The following is a 14,779-nucleotide window of genomic DNA, read 5'->3' as shown; positions in this document are numbered from 1 at the left end:
TGCGTACCTTTTTCTTTTAACTAAGGTATATAGACGGAGCCAATCTCTGCGTATACATATGTGAACATGGCTTACACTGTCTTGATATGTGTTTCCGCTTTATTTTTATGTGTGTGAAAGGTTACAAGATAATAATAATATTGGCTTCTATAATTTTTAGAGTAGAGTTTTTTTCAGATGGTTGGTAATAAAACTGAATAACGGCTTTTTCATGTAATTATGCTTTTTCATTAAAATTGGATCATTTGTATTTCTGCTGTAAGATTTATCCAACCTAATAACAAATCCAAATGAATTTAAGAAAGTGTTTAATGCTCATTTGAAATGAAACATTTGGGCAAGAAAATCATCACGGTGCCTTTAAATGATTTCTTTGGTGAAAAGTGCTCTCTGAAGTCGTTCCTTTTTGAACATATTTTTGTTGTCACACGGTTTCCCTGCTTTGAGACCATGGCTGTATCGTGTTTCACACACGAGAAGTGGAATGGCAGGGTTATTTTCAACAGAGCATGTGTTTTAGCCACCAGCATAATTTGCTGCTGAGATATACTGTTCAGTAGTGTAAACTTGACCTTGGTGTAGAAACGAGGGGACTTACGGGGATTAACCGATCATGTAGAAGCAGGAATATTTTCAAAAGGACTCTCAATATGATATTGCGAAATCTGTTAAAATATGTGCAGTATTTCTCAAGCCCGTCACCAGCTTTTTTTCAATGCTGATACCCTGACCAGTAAATACATTTAGAAGACAGTGTCATAGCTAAGCTGTTTTTGTTTTGTTTTTCATTTTCAGAAGAGACTGCTGAGGATGGTGAAAGACCTCCTCGCTCTTCCTCTCGACCAGGGCTCAACCTCACTGACCGGGACGTGACAGACAGCAAGAAAACTGACCGTGAGTACACTCACAAGTGCGCACTGCACACCCCGAAAAACTTAGAAACAGACAAAACGCACACAGCCCATAAGGCTCTCTTTTTATCATTCATCTGTCTGTCTGTCTGTCTGTCTGTCTGTCTCTCTCTCTCTCTCTCTCTCTCTCTCTCTCTCTCTCTCGCTCTCTCCTTCAGATAAGGTTCTAGCGTGTGCGTAACATGTGAATGCTGCTTACTAGCCTCCATGTGACCCGCTTTAATCGTTTCCATCTGACAGAAAGAGAAAAAGAGAATGAGAGAGACGGGGTAGGAGAGAGAGAGAGAGAGAAGACGAAAAAAATAAAAAACTGAGAGCAAGAGAAAAGGATAAGTTGAGTGTTGTGGATATTACCAGGCAATGTCCAGGCCCCAGATTATTTTTTAATCAAATCAGTTTGCGTGCTTGTAATTTATAAGCGCCTTGCATTAATCTTTTCTCGTTCTTGTGCCCTCTCCGATGACATATTAATTTTTCATAAGCGCAGGATTAGATGGGGGGGCCTGTGTATATGTTTTTCTAATATTGCTCTGCATCCCTGCAACCCTTAAATTAGTTTTTTCTCTGCACCCTTCTTTCATTTTTCTTCCTCTCCCGTTTTTTTTTTCCAGGCTCAATCCATCCCTTAATTGTTGTCCAATCTATGACCCTATCGCAGGCATTACCTTGAATAGAAAAAAAAAAATAGCACACGCTTGAAAGAGGCAAGAAGAAGCTGTTTATTCGCGTGCAAGAATGGCAATCCTGTAAGCAGGGAGGGGCGACACTCTAGAAGGCGGTGCAGTGTTTTTGTTATTTTGGGCGAGGTATGGTGCACATAATGCCTCCGCGGCAAGGCTGTGGTTGGGATAGCCCCGGCTTTGTTAGATTTGATTTACCCAAATAAGAATTCATATGGTCTTCTTATGTATGAGATGGAAATCCATGGCTGGGGATGAATATTACATGGAGTCTCTCTCTCTCTCCTCCTTTTTTCCCCCTCTGTCATTGCACGGGGTCTCATTCTTTTCCATCTCTACTAATGTCACCCCCCCCGCACACACACACACACACACACACACCTTCCAACTCCCACCCTCTACAACCTCTATCCATCTGAAACTGCTTCCCCACCTCCTCTTCCTAGCATGCCATACCTAGCTCCATAATGTGAGGCTCAATGAGGCAGAAGGAGAGCTGAGTGAGGCTGGGGCCTATTAGTTTAGCTAGTCATCTATCTTTCAGCTCTATCTCTCTGACAGGCCTGTCTGACGGACTGGCGGGGAACCACCATCCGTGCATTTACCGCTGCATATTACCACCAGCGTCATTTAACACCACCGCACACATGCAAAAAAGCAAACTGATGGCGTTCAGGTCCGTCCGCACTTGAGAGGGTGCTTATGTACGTATGTGTTCTTGAAGATAATAACATCTATTTCACATTGAGTACATGCGCAATAATGAATAATTACTTCTATGAATGACTTTGGGGTCAGGAGTTACTTTTACCAGAAGCTGTGTGGAAGTTGCCATTGGTCTTTTACTCTGTATTCAAACAAAGGAAGTTTCAGGAAGTCAAAAGCCAGAAAATGTGATTGCTGGTGTGTCAGTTACACTTGGCCTTTTTTTTTTTTTTTTTTTTTTTAAGAAGATTCAGTGTCTCACCCAACCAGAAAAGCGTGTGTGTGTGTGTGTGTGTGTGTGTGTGTGTGTGTGTGTGTGTGTGTGTGTGTGTGTGTGTGTGTGTGTGTGTGTGTGTGTGTGTGTGTGTGTGTGTGTGTGTGTGTGTGTGTGTGTGTGTGTGTGTGTGGTTCCATATGGAGATCTACAGTGAATGGATTAAACTGTGACCAAGTGAGCAGTGTGTTTGTGGCACTTCATCTTCAAGACCAATATCCTTTAAACAAAGAGTGGTAGAGAGAGAGAGAGAGAGACATAGAGAGAGAGAGAGAGATGATGGAGGGGAGGGGCAAGAAGGAGCTGTTTCCTTTGCTTCATTTATATTGTCTTTTTTAATCCTATGTCACTTTAGATTAATTATAATCCATGTTACATTTTCCATGCAAATGTCCTTGATGTGGATTACTTCCAGATAGCTTTGTGTTGTTTGTGTAGATGGCACATGTCAGCACCATGGCTCAGGGGCCCACTTCTTATAAATAACCAACTAAACAAAGGCCCAAGCATGGAAATGAGCCTGTCAGGCAGCCTAAGGAAATTACAGATCTCTACCTGCTTCAAATTAGCAAAGAAATTACTCATTGTTCCAACTGTTGAATGATATCTTTTTTAATTTGTGTACAAATGTAATGGGAGGCGGACAAAATACACTCACATGCAAACAAGATGTGATTTTAAATATTCCATATAAACGGGTTCATATTCAGAATATTGTCATTATTAATGAGCATGCGTCTTGCAAATTTGCTAAACTTGAGAGGAGAGCTGTGCTCCTTTTCTGTCTCTCAGAGATGAGATTAAAATATATTAAAGATATTAGCATGTTTAATTACAAGCCTGCAGCAGTTCCTTTGTGCATGTATGTGTGTTTTCTGTGTAATGACAGCTTGTTGAGCGTCTCAGCCGATTTGTCAAATGTGACAAGGCCATGCTCATATTTATCTCTCATTAGAACACGAGCTGGAGATTGAAGAGAAAGGAAGGTTAGTCATTACAAAACACAAACTACAAGACAGCTGCTGTTTAATAGCCTTCCTTTTCTCTGTCTGAGTGTGTCATTGCCTCTCTGTGTTTCACTCTTCTCCTTCCCCTCCCTCTCTCTCTCGCTCTCTCTCTTTCTCCCTCTCTTTCTCTCTCTCTCTCTCTCTTTCTCTCTCTCTCTCTCTCTCTCTCTCTCTCTCTCGCTGTATACCTCCCTCCGGCTAGATCTGGGCCTGCTGAGTGCTTCAGTGGGAGTTTGGGGTTCAGAGTGTGTTGCTGTAATGTTATCAGGTGACCGGGGGTCAGCCTAATGCGTAACCTCAGAGCAGTAGGCCAGTAAATCATGCTGGCTGGCCCTCCATGGCCCGCTTTGGCCAGCTCTCCCTCCCTAGATTTACTGCTCCGTAACCTTAGCCAGTCTGCCAGGGCTCAGGACAGCTAAATTGAATACTAAATCCAAGCCACCCAGCCTTTTGCCCCGACTCTGTGGTCTGTGTTTGTGGGCTTTTTCTGTTCTCATGACACAGAATAACAGGCTCACTGATGGAAATATTTCGGAGGTTCTGAAAGACATGAAAGAGAATAAATAGTTTGAAATCTTTCTCTTCAGGACTCACTGAAGTTGATGTACTCACAGTTATCTTACCCCTTTAGAAAGGAAAAAAAAAATCTTTCCACTGCAAAAGCGTAAGCTGTGATAATTCTGTTGCTCCCATTGCCTTCCATGGAACTATTTGGGACAGAAATACCCCGAGGCTAAGCTACAGGCTTCTCTGTCCCTCTCTCATCATATTTTCTTGTTCTTCACTCACTTCTACTACATCTCTTTGTCTTTTCCATTGCACTTTACTTCTCTCCATCTGAGTGCCCGTGTGTGTGTGTGTGTGTGTGTGTGTGTGTGTGTGTGTGTGTGTGTGTGTGTGTGTGTGTGTGTGTGTGTGTGTGTGTGTGTGTGTGTGTGTGTGTGTGTGTGTGTGTGTGTGTGTGTGTGTGTGTGTGCGCGCGCGGCTCCCTAAACATCATTGACAGTTGCAAATAAAGATGGGTGGTGTGTGTACCACTCTCTCCCCCTGCAATGCAAAAGCGGTTGAGTGTCATAAATCACCTTTTGATTTATCTAATCAAGCAGGGTCCTGCTCCATGCAGACATTTGTCATTGGTGGAGGGGTCGGGTGTTTGAAGGGAGGGGTGAGGAGGGGGGCAATTCCAGGTTTATTTCTGCCCCTTCACTTGACTAGGCTGCAGCTGCTGGAAACCACAGAAGGATGAAGGGATAAAGGAAAGGTGGGAAGGGAGGGAACAGGGAGGAGGAGGAGGAGGAGGAAGAGGACAGCCATTAAATATGGGGTACAAATTCAAAGACAAAGGAAAATGAGAGGAGAGCCTCCTGCTCTTGCCTTGTTTTCAGTCACGTGCTTCCCCATTATTTCCTCCATATTATTGTTGCAATCTGCACTGTTAAAAGACAAATAAGAAGCTACAGCAAATGAGATGTGTTGTTTTTGAAAGTAAACATGGTGTCTGGATCACACCCGCCATTGTATTTGTTGTATATCCTTGGAAGAAATTCTAAAAGTCTGAATGCAATTTTATGGATCTCAAAAAAAAAGGAACTTTATTATTTACTGGCTGGGCCATTTAAAGCTCCTGAGTGGCGATAGAAAAAAAACTACTCTCTCTACATTCAGGGTCAAGCAATTGTTTTTCCTCGCGTGAGCTTCATAAGTGTTAATAAAAGCACTAGGTCAACGTTGAATCTGAATCAGAAGGACAGACCTTATACTCAGACTCGTACACAAACATGCATTTACATTCAACATGACAGTAATCAATGATGATGTGTGGGCCCCTTTTCCCTCAGGCTCTTGTCCGACAATCGCCTCATCTCCTTTAGCAGGGATGTAATTTAGTTGCAAATTGACTGGAAGACGGAGGCAAAAATTGAAAGTTGAAATTAGAAATGGTTATAATAAATATGGGGGGCGGGGCGCCGGCTTTGGAAAGGTCAGGTGATATGACGGGCGCTTCCAGCCTGCGCCAATCTGACCAATGGAGTGTCAGAGGCCTGACATGAGGCACATAACGCACGCGCACGCACACACACACACACACACACACACACACACACACACACACACACACACACACACACACACACACACACACACACACACACATATATGCACGCTGACACGTGTGCACACACACATACACACAAGCCCTGCAGGGGCCATCACAAGCAGTGGAAGACGAGATTACCTCGCTCTTCTGAGCTGCAGAGCAATTCTCGGATGTTCTTGGAAATTCACATTGTGCCCTTGTGTTTTTTTCTACCCCCTCTCTCTCTCTTTTCCTTTCTTCCCTCCCTCCCTCTCTCTTGTCACTTTCCTTGACAGGCCAATATTTCAGGCTCCAGATATAGGGGATTACAAATAAAATAAGTGGAACGCCTACTTAATGCAACAGAATTAAAATGCATGAACGGGCCGGAGGAATTGATATGCGCCCAATACAAACATGAGCCACAGAATAATATGAAATACAAAATGTTTTTTTTTTTCAACCCCCCTCTCCATGTATCAGTGCTTTGATTTCCCTTTTTTTCCATTTGTGCATCTAGCGTGAAGCGTTGATTCGCAAGAGTGAGGCTCACATATTGCCTTGAGTGACCAGACGAGGGAGGGGACGCAATAGAGGGGGTGGGGTGGGGGGGGAGTGATGGCTTAGGGAGAGAGGGAGGAAAAGACCAAGAAAGAAGAAGGAAAGGAGGGTGGGAGAGTTGCTGTGTCTTTGTGTTGTGCCGAGTGGGTAAATTGCAGTGGCAGAGTATAGCAGGGCCTGCACGGCCTGTATCTTAGGATGAGGCTAATGAAAGATTTATCAGCGGCTGCAGCATTTACTAAATACAACCAGAGGCTGATTTCTCCACACTGAGCCCTGCTGTTAACGTCACACACGCTTACACGCACACATACAAATAGACTCACACAAGTCGTACCACCAGCCATGACCAAGCCCTGAAAATTTAGCATCTTATACAGACACAGGAGTTGTTGAGGCAGCTGGGGAAATGTATATGAACTAATGAAGTGTATAATATTACCATAACATTTAATGTATGTCGTGCTGTGATAATGAGCCAGCCTGAGTTTTTCCCATTTTACATGTCCTCAGGGTAGAAACACGTCAGCATATATGAATGTGAATCATACAGTTCATGCTTGTATCCGGGCTAATGTTGTTTTGGCGTCAAATAATTTTTGTAAATCATCACCTATGTTCCACTGAATAACAATTTGGCAGACTTGTTTATGTTGTCCACATTATCATTTGCACAGCAATGATCATTTCATCAATGTGTGATCTAATACATACCTGAAATAACACAATATCAATTCATTCACTGCAATTCATCATAGTAGGTTGTAGTAGATTATTACTCCACTTACACCACAGGATATTTGGGTTTTGGAATCTCATACACAATGTTCTCATTCTAAAGATTTGTCTCTTTGGGAAGAAATGACTGCAATTGATGGCTAACTGGTTAGTCAATGTTTTAAAATGCTGGTACGATCATAAATGAAAAGCATTCAATGCAGACATTAACACTTTTGTTACACAAATGATCTCATATAAAATGTTGCTATAAAGAATTTCTAATTTGTTGATGAAAAGCATTTATTCTAATCTTTTACATTTTCCTCCCTCTTTCTCTCTCTCTGTTGCTGTCTTCCAGGAGTGAATACCATATCCAAAGAGGTTGCCGGACCGAATGCTATGGGTAAACATTCCCTCCTGTCAGACCGACAAATAGAAAGTCCTCCAAAAAGGCCAAAGTCTGCTGAGGGGAAGACCTCAGCCAGTGACCAGGTAAAGGTGTGCAAAATATCCAAGCAAACTTACAGTACTGCTCCACAAGCTGAACAACTATGGAAATGTCACTTCCAGCATCCTTAAAGTATCTAGCATGGGTTCAGGGGGACCAATGACCTGTAATTGTTTTCACCTTGCCAAAGACAAGGCTGCTTAGTTATGAAGCCAGATATCTATTTGTGGTACACTTGTAGCATCTCATCTTCCAAATACCAGTTGTTATTTATTGTTGGACATACTGAATCCTAAAAGCTAATGAGGTAGGTTCGTCTTCATAAGCATTAATGAAATCTAACCTTCACTGTCACTGTGGGATGAGCTAATGGGGGGATACTTAACCATAAGAAGCAGAAATGCTAAGCCAAGCATTTAGCAATTGCTGGCGCCAGCTTTCGTTCAAAGGGTTAAATGCATCCTACCATTCCCTCTCTGACAGAGCTTTTTAGCATCAAGTACAACAGGCCAGGCTTTGTGTTCTTAAGTGGAATACCTGCACTAGCTTTAGGTCTCCCTCCCTTCTTCTTTTCCCCCCTTTTTGCATCTCTTTAAATTATATGTGTTTTTAAATTAGATTATGAAGTATTAGCTCGTCTGGTTCTGGGTCCTGCAAGGAGGGAGGACTTAGTCATTTCAGAAATGGATTCTATTAAGACAGGTGGTAGGGAGGCAGCTATGCTCAGAGTACTCCCTGTAATGAGGGCATGCTGTAGCTAGGGAGAGTACACACCTTTGTCATCTGTAATCTCCTGATTAGAAATTCTGGCCAATCGTTTCTTCTCCTAATAAAATTGCATGAGTTGAGAGACTTAAGTGAATTACATGAAACATGGTTGATCTACATCTTCTGTGTTAAGCTGGGCATGGGAATTGGTTGCAAGAGTGTTAGAATGTGTTAGAATGCATTGCGTGAAAACTAATGAATACTAAAAACTCCATTTAGTTTTGCATAAATTGGGCAATTTCAGGTCCGAACAGAGAGTTTTCTAAATCCTAATGAACCTCTCTCTTTTTTTTAAAACTTAGCTTGGTGCCATGATACATAGCTAAGTTAGTAGCTGTTTAGTGCAACTATAATATTTAATCAAGTAATTCAAGTGCAAAAAAAGAAATCATTTCCACTGTAGGATTCATATTCACCTTGCATATGATTTCCCTTTTCTTACATTAGTCTCTACTCTCAACCAAATACTAATTCAGCACTCTTGTTTTCTAGATTCAGCAGTGCCCATATTGCAATTACAGCAGTAAAGATGCCAACCGTATGCAGCTCCATGTGATGTCCCAGCATTCCATGCAGCCAGTGATCCGCTGTCCACTGTGCCAGGATGTTCTGAGCAACAAGATCCACTTGCAGCTGCATCTCACTCACCTTCATAGTGTGGCACCAGACTGCGTGGAAAAGCTCATTATGACTGTATGTACAAGTAACAATCATGTGTAATGTTTGTGTGTGCGTGCGTCCGTACATAGCAGAAAAATATCGAATTTTTCACAAATTCAGGAAACAATTCAGGGTGGGATATGATATAATTTTTTAAAAAGGAAAGAAGAATAACAACTATTTCAACCTTTACTGTATATAAACTCTATGCCATTTCTAAAAAAATATTGAGAATGTAATGTTTGTTTGTTTTTGGTTTTTTTCTGATAGGTTGTTGGACCTGATACAGCAACACCAAATAATATAATGCATCCCCAAACTGGACAAGACAAAAATCTGTCTTTAATGGATTCCTCTACCTCTCTTTCTGATGGGTTCGGAAAATCTCAAGGTGAGCAGAATACAGTATTTTGGAGTTTCTCCATCTAAATTCTGTTGTACATGTGTTCGTAAAGTTGTTATGAACTATAGTTTTGAGACATATATATCACTGTGTATTGTACTTCAAGCTATACTTTCTGCTTCCAGGAAACATCTCAAAGGATGAACTGACCAATCAAGACAAGAATGAATTAGATCTGCAGAGTGAGGAACTCAAGCCACCAAAGGAGGCCTCGGAGGCTCCGGATTGGAAGAGAGCTAGTGGGTTAGGACATGATAGTAAATCTCCTGATAACCTACAGGACCACCTCAGTGAGCTCCAAAGACTCCAACAGCAACAACAACAGCTGTCAGTCTCTGATCGACATGTCTACAAATATCGTTGCAACCACTGCAGCTTGGCCTTCAAGACAATGCAGAAGCTTCAGATACATTCTCAGTACCATGCCATCAGAGCAGCCACTATGTGCAGCCTTTGCCAGCGCAGCTTCAGAACATTCCTGGCTCTCAGGAAGCATTTAGAAAATGGACATCCCGAACTTAGTGAAGCTGAAGTGCAACAACTCATAGGAAACCTGCCACTGAATGGAGACATCACTGAGAGTGAGGCCAGGGCTTTGGAGGAAGCTCAAGCCTTTGAACATGACTTGGACAAAGATGATGAAATGGACCAAGAGGAGAAGCCCAGTCCAACAGGAAGTGACAGCAGCTCTCTGCTAGATGACATGGGCGCAGAACCAAAACGAACCTTGCCATTCAGAAAAGGACCCAACTTCACAATGGAGAAATTTTTGGACCCTTCTCGGCCTTACAAGTGCACAGTATGTAAGGAGTCCTTTACTCAGAAGAACATCCTACTTGTCCATTATAATTCAGTGTCCCACCTCCATAAATTGAAGAAAGTTCTTCAAGAGGCATCAAGTCCAGTTCCACAAGAAACAAGCAACAGCATTGATAACAAACCGTTCAAATGCAATATTTGCAATGTTGCTTATAGCCAAAGCTCAACACTTGAAATTCATATGAGGTCAGTGCTACACCAGACCAAAGCCAGAACCGCCAAAACTGACATGAGCAGCAGCTCCAGCGTCACTGGAACCAGTGGTCCACTGCCTGCAAAAAGTCCTGGGCCAAGTGCACAAGGGAACACAAGCACCTCAGACACAGCCAGAAGTGGAACGCCATCTTCTAACAAAGAAAATACTGTGGAACCCAAAGAAAGCAACAGCAGCAACAACGCAAAACAGACAACAACCAATGACCATGTGTCAGCACAGGCAAGCAGCCACCAGTCAGCACAGACCTCAGCCCAGCTGCAAATGCAGCTTCAGCATGAGCTGCAACAACAGGCTGCCTTCTTTCAGCCTCAGTTTCTCAATCCAGCTTTCTTCCCCCATTTTCCAATGACCCCAGAGGCCCTGTTGCAATTCCAACAGCCACAGTTCCTGTTTCCCTTTTACATACCGGGAGCAGAGTTCAACCTTAGCCCAGAACTTGCGCTGCACTCGGCAGCAGCTTTTGGAATGCCTGGACTTACTGGATCATTTCTAGAGGATCTGAAGCAGCAGATGCAACAGCAGCACCAGTTACAACAGGCCCAGGCCCAGCAACAGGCTCAACAGCAGCAGCAGCAGCAGCAGCAGCAGTCCTCTCAGGCACAGTCACATATTCACCAACAGAAAAACCAGAATCTGCAGAACCACAAACCCAAAATGGAGCCTGGTACTTTGTCCATCTCAGACATACAAATGTCAAGAGAAGCAGAGGATCACTTAGAAAAACAAGAAAATAGAGCAAAGATGGAAAATGGAGGTGATGCATTAAGTGATGGCAGTAAAGACCACAAAGACCCTAAAAAGTCAAAGTTCCCAGAGCCATTGATTCCCCCTCCACGTATTGTGTCAGGAGCAAGGGGCAATGCTGCTAAAGCACTCTTGGAGAACTTTGGATTTGAGTTGGTCATCCAATATAATGAAAACAGACAAAAAAACCAGAAGAAGAACAAAGATGGACTTGAACACGTTGAAATGAATACTGATAAACTTGAGTGTGGGATGTGTGGAAAGCTCTTCTCCAATATGCTCATTCTCAAAAGCCACCAGGAGCATGTGCACAGTCACTTTTTCCCATATGTTGAGCTTGAGAAGTTTGCGCAGCAGTACAGAGAGGCTTACGACAAACTTTATCCCATTAACCCTGCTTCACCTGAGACTCCACCACCGCCACCACCTCCACCACCCCCTCCTCCACCCCCACCAGCTCCAGCCCCAGTTACGGCTCCCCAGCCTCCCTCTTCGTCAATGACAAAGCCCCAAACCCCAGTACCTTCACCAGTTCCTGTTTCCCATCAGACCACACATCAACCATCTCACCAAGCCCAGCCAGCCCAGCCTCCACCTCCTCCACCACCTCCTACTGCCCCTCCTGCACCACCCCAAGTGCAGCTTCCAGTTTCCTTAGATTTGCCACTTTTCTCACCTCTAATGATGCAGTCTGTCCAGCACCCAGGCCTGCCTCAGCTGGCTCTCCAGCTGCCTAGTATGGACTCCCTTTCCTCAGACCTTACACAGCTTTGCCAGCAACAGTTGGGTCTTGATCCAAACTTTCTTCGCCAGTCTCAGTTCAAGCGACCACGTACCCGTATCACCGATGACCAACTCAAGATTCTTCGCGCCAACTTTGACATCAACAATTCTCCAAGTGAAGAGCAAATTCAGGAAATGTCTGAAAAGTCTGGCCTACCCCAAAAAGTCATAAAGCACTGGTTCCGCAACACCCTTTTCAAAGAAAGGCAACGGAGTAAAGACTCCCCCTATAATTTTAACATTCCTCCTGTTACTACCTTGGAGGACATCCGATTAGAATCACAGCTCAGTGCGCATGAATACTACAGAACTGACGCAACCATGAACAAGAGATCCTCTAGAACTCGATTCACTGATTATCAGTTGAGGGTACTTCAAGACTTCTTTGACACTAATGCTTATCCAAAGGATGATGAGATTGAGCAACTCTCCACCGTGCTCAACCTACCAACACGAGTGATTGTGGTATGGTTCCAGAATGCCCGCCAGAAAGCTCGCAAGAGTTACGAGAATCAGGCAGATTCCAAAGACAGTGAGAAGAAAGAGCTCACCAATGAGAGATACATCCGAACTAGTAACATGCAGTACCAGTGTAAAAAGTGCAACATAGTGTTCCCACGTATCTTTGACCTTATAACCCACCAGAAAAAACTGTGTTATAAGGATGAAGATGAAGAATGTAATGAAGAAAACCAGTGTGAGGAGTACATGGATTCTTCTGATCAAGGCTCATTTAAGAGTTCACATTCACATTCAGAGCTAAGCAAACATCATCAAACAGGAGGTGCCACCACCTCCGGTTCAAGCTCCCCTGTGATGGCCTCTCCTCGGGCGACGTTGGGAAAAACTTCCCCGAAGCCAGATACTGCCCTTGAACTTGAACTTAAACAAGCTGAGACTGCCCCTTCACCAGTGATGAAGTCACTACCAGAACCCAGACCATCAAAGGCTTGCACACCTCAGCCACCTCCTCAGAAAGCTCCCCAACCACAAATGTCACGACCCCATTCCCAGCCCCAGGCAGCTGCAGTGCCCTCAAGTCCACTCTCCCTGGCTCTTTCTTCACTCACCAACAGCCTCCCTCACCAGATGCTGCAGTACCAGTGTGACCAGTGTAAGATAGCATTCCCCACCGTGGAGCTATGGCAAGAGCACCAGCACATGCATTTCTTAGCTGCTCAGAACCAATTTCTCCACTCCCAATTCCTTGAAAGACCAATTGATATGCCCTACATGATATTTGATCCGAACAATCCGTTAATGGCCAGTCAACTATTATCTGGGGGACTCTCCCAAATCCCTTCTCAGGGTAGCTCTGGTCTGGCTTCACCTGCAACCTCTGGGGCAATGAAGAGAAAATTAGATGACAAGGAGGAAAATACTAATGATAAAGATGGTGTAAACAGTAGTGAAGAGCAGCACAGAGATAAACGTTTGAGAACTACTATCACACCAGAACAATTGGAGATTCTATATGACAAATACCTACTGGACTCTAACCCAACAAGGAAGATGCTGGACCACATTGCACGTGAGGTTGGCTTGAAAAAGAGAGTTGTGCAAGTTTGGTTCCAAAACACTCGTGCAAGAGAGAGGAAGGGGCAGTTTAGGGCAATAGGGCCTTCCCAGTCTCACAAAAAATGCCCCTTTTGCAGAGCACTGTTCAAGGCTAAATCTGCTCTAGATAGCCACATACGGTCTCGACACTGGCATGAGGCTAAGCAGGCAGGTTTTAGTTTACCACCAAGCCCAATGATGAATCAAGACAATGAAAGAGGTGAAAGCCCAAATAAATATAATTTCTTCGACTACCCACAGCTGCCAACCAAGACTGAGCCAAATGAATATGAGCTGCCTGCTGCATCTTCAACTCCAGTCAAACCATCTGAAGCGCAGATAAAAAACTTCTTAAGCCCTTCATCCTTAAAAGCTGAAAACTGTGATGAAACTGACGGGCCCAACATGAATTCAGCAGAAGCTTCATCTTATGATCTCAGTAAGATGGACTTCGACGAGACATCATCAATAAACACAGCCATTAGCGATGCTACTACTGGAGATGAGTGTAATAACAATGAGGTTGAAAGCTTTACTGCCAATGGAGGGGACAAACTGAGTGACAGTAAAAGTGGCTTCTCTCTAAATTCTGACGGCAATGAAAGGTTCCAATTCAGCATGGTGAGCCCTGCCCTCAGCTTCTCTGGAAAAGACTGTGACTCTTACTATAGTTCCAGAGATGACGACATGGACGAATTCAATGACAGGAGTGAATCGTCAAGCCTTGCTGATCCCAGTTCTCCCAGTCCATTTGGAGCTGGCAATCCATTCAAGTCTGGAAAAGGAAGCAACGCCGGTGATAGGCCAGGCCACAAACGATTCAGGACGCAGATGAGTAACCTGCAACTTAAAGTTCTCAAAGCCTGCTTTAGTGACTATCGCACTCCTACAATGCAAGAGTGCGAGATGCTGGGAAATGAAATTGGTCTCCCCAAGCGTGTTGTCCAGGTGTGGTTTCAGAACGCGCGTGCTAAAGAAAAGAAATTCAAGATAAATATCGGAAAGCCATTCATGATAAGTCAAGGCTCACCAGATGGACCAAGGCCCGAGTGTACACTATGTGGCATAAAGTACACGGCCCGGATGTCTGTCCGAGACCACATCTTCTCCAAACAGCACATCGCCAAAGTGCAAGAAACCCTGGGAAACCAGGTGGATCGAGAAAAGGACTACCTAGCACCAACCACTGTCCGTCAGCTAATGGCACAGCAAGAGCTGGACCGCATGAAGAAAACTGGTGAGGGACTCAGCCTGGCTGGCCAGCAACAGACTTCAGTGGACAACAATAATGCACTTCATGGCCTCAGCCTACCGTCAGGCTACCCAGGGTTATCTGGACTTCCACCAGTTCTACTTCCTGGGGTCAACGGGCCGTCATCGCTTCCTGTATTCCCACCCAACACACCTGGTGAGTTAGTATGACAAACGATGAACAGAGATGTTAA

General features: G+C 44.0%; 1 protein-coding gene across 1 annotated transcript in view; it reads left to right on the top strand.

Annotated features, from left to right (window-relative positions):
- zfhx4 (zinc finger homeobox 4) overlaps window positions 1-14,779 on the top strand; it is a 61,884-nt gene that overhangs the window by 42,211 nt on the left and 4,894 nt on the right. Inside the window, exons 6-10 of the mRNA XM_080521321.1 lie at window positions 796-894; window positions 7,294-7,427; window positions 8,644-8,844; window positions 9,082-9,202; window positions 9,340-14,742. Of these exons, the coding sequence (XP_080377447.1) occupies window positions 796-894; window positions 7,294-7,427; window positions 8,644-8,844; window positions 9,082-9,202; window positions 9,340-14,742 (5,958 nt within the window). The remainder of the gene's footprint in view (window positions 1-795; window positions 895-7,293; window positions 7,428-8,643; window positions 8,845-9,081; window positions 9,203-9,339; window positions 14,743-14,779) is intronic.

The sequence above is a fragment of the Blennius ocellaris genome (assembly GCF_963422515.1).
Source record: "Blennius ocellaris genome assembly, contig: SCAFFOLD_109, whole genome shotgun sequence".
NCBI classification, from domain to species: Eukaryota; Metazoa; Chordata; class Actinopteri; order Blenniiformes; family Blenniidae; genus Blennius; species Blennius ocellaris.
The sequence above is the reverse complement of the archived record's forward strand: the minus strand, read 5'-3'. Positions and strand labels throughout refer to the sequence as shown.